The sequence below is a fragment of the Morus notabilis genome, unplaced genomic scaffold, assembly GCF_000414095.1.
Source record: "Morus notabilis unplaced genomic scaffold, ASM41409v2 Scaffold10409, whole genome shotgun sequence".
Lineage (NCBI taxonomy): Eukaryota > Viridiplantae > Streptophyta > Magnoliopsida > Rosales > Moraceae > Morus > Morus notabilis.
In genome coordinates, this window is record NW_010357761.1 from 1 (window position 1) to 1175 (window position 1175).

Below are 1175 nucleotides of genomic sequence, written 5' to 3' on the forward strand. Positions count from 1 at the left end.
GCAATTCCTTGATCGGGACGTGGACCTCGCCGATCTCCTTGTCGCCGAAACTGCGGTCGGAGACGAGCTTGATCTTGAGGGTGAGCTGGTTCTGCTTGGCGGCGGCGTCGGGGACGGTGAACTTTATGGTGTAGTTCCACCTAGGGTTTGGGCCGGAGTCCTTATCGACGTGGGTCTTCTGCTTGGATTTTGAGAAGGAGTCGCCGGAGATCGAAACGACGGCGTAGACGTCCATCTTGGAGAGGAAATTGACGTCCTTCAGGTCCGTCGCCGAGATTAAGGTTATGTCCAGAGGTCTGCACTCCATAGCTATGAGAAGAAGATCTTCTATGGGAAGGAAGGAACGAATTTGAGAATCTAATCTAAGTGTAAAGAGAGCTTTTTTTGTTTGGAGGGAAGGAAACTGAAATTTGGGGGAGAAAAGAACGGGTCTGGGAATTTAAAGTGAGGGAAAATGGGTAGGAAGGAAAATACATAGAAAGTGAAACCGACTCGGGAAAATAAAGGCTCTCTGGCTTTTTCTGGGATTCCCTAGAATAGCTCCTTAGGCGCGTCAGTTTGTTATTATTTGTTCCTTTTTCTTAGGACTCTATATGTTTATTAGATTAGATATGACATTTTTTTTTTAAAAATGGTTTTCTTTTTTGTTTCTTCTAAAATAATTTTTTGTCAAAAATTTGACGGCAAATATTTTTTAATTTTATTAAATCGTGGATATTCGTATATTTATGGGAAAAAGACGCGTACAAGGCGCGTGGTAATCGCTTGTGCTTTAGGACGAAGGAATAAAATAAAGTGGGGTTTATTCGGTAAACAGTCACATTGAACAATGCAAAATGAAAGCACGTTTGCAACCTCCACACGTGTGTAGGTAGGCATAAATGATGATATCGATTTTACTTGTAAATGTCAAAGTTGTAAGCATGTCGTTTTCTTCTAAATTCTTGATTCTTCCATCATTACTTTATGTAGTCGGGTGGAAATAAACTTAACGAGAAACAGTTTTGGAGGTGATTTTGTTACAAGTAAACTACCCTTTATTTTTCTCATAAAAAAGAAGGAAAAAAAAAATCTTTGACTTCTTCTAATGTGATAACAAAGTCACACATTCGGGGTGAAAAACAAGGAATATAAAGCTTTATTTTGAAAGGGGTGAAAAAAGGACAAGAATCAGC

At 39.7% G+C, this 1175-nt stretch overlaps 1 protein-coding gene across 1 annotated transcript; it reads right to left on the reverse strand.

Annotated features, from left to right (window-relative positions):
- Window positions 1-4: 4 nt before the first annotated feature.
- Window positions 5-428, reverse strand: LOC112094670 (protein SRC2-like; the record flags this gene model as incomplete). The annotated part of the gene is made up of 1 exon (XM_024176163.1): window positions 5-428. A coding segment is annotated over exon 1 (303 nt), but the record flags the coding sequence as incomplete, so codon positions are not given.
- Between the last annotated feature and the right edge of the window lie 747 nt (window positions 429-1175).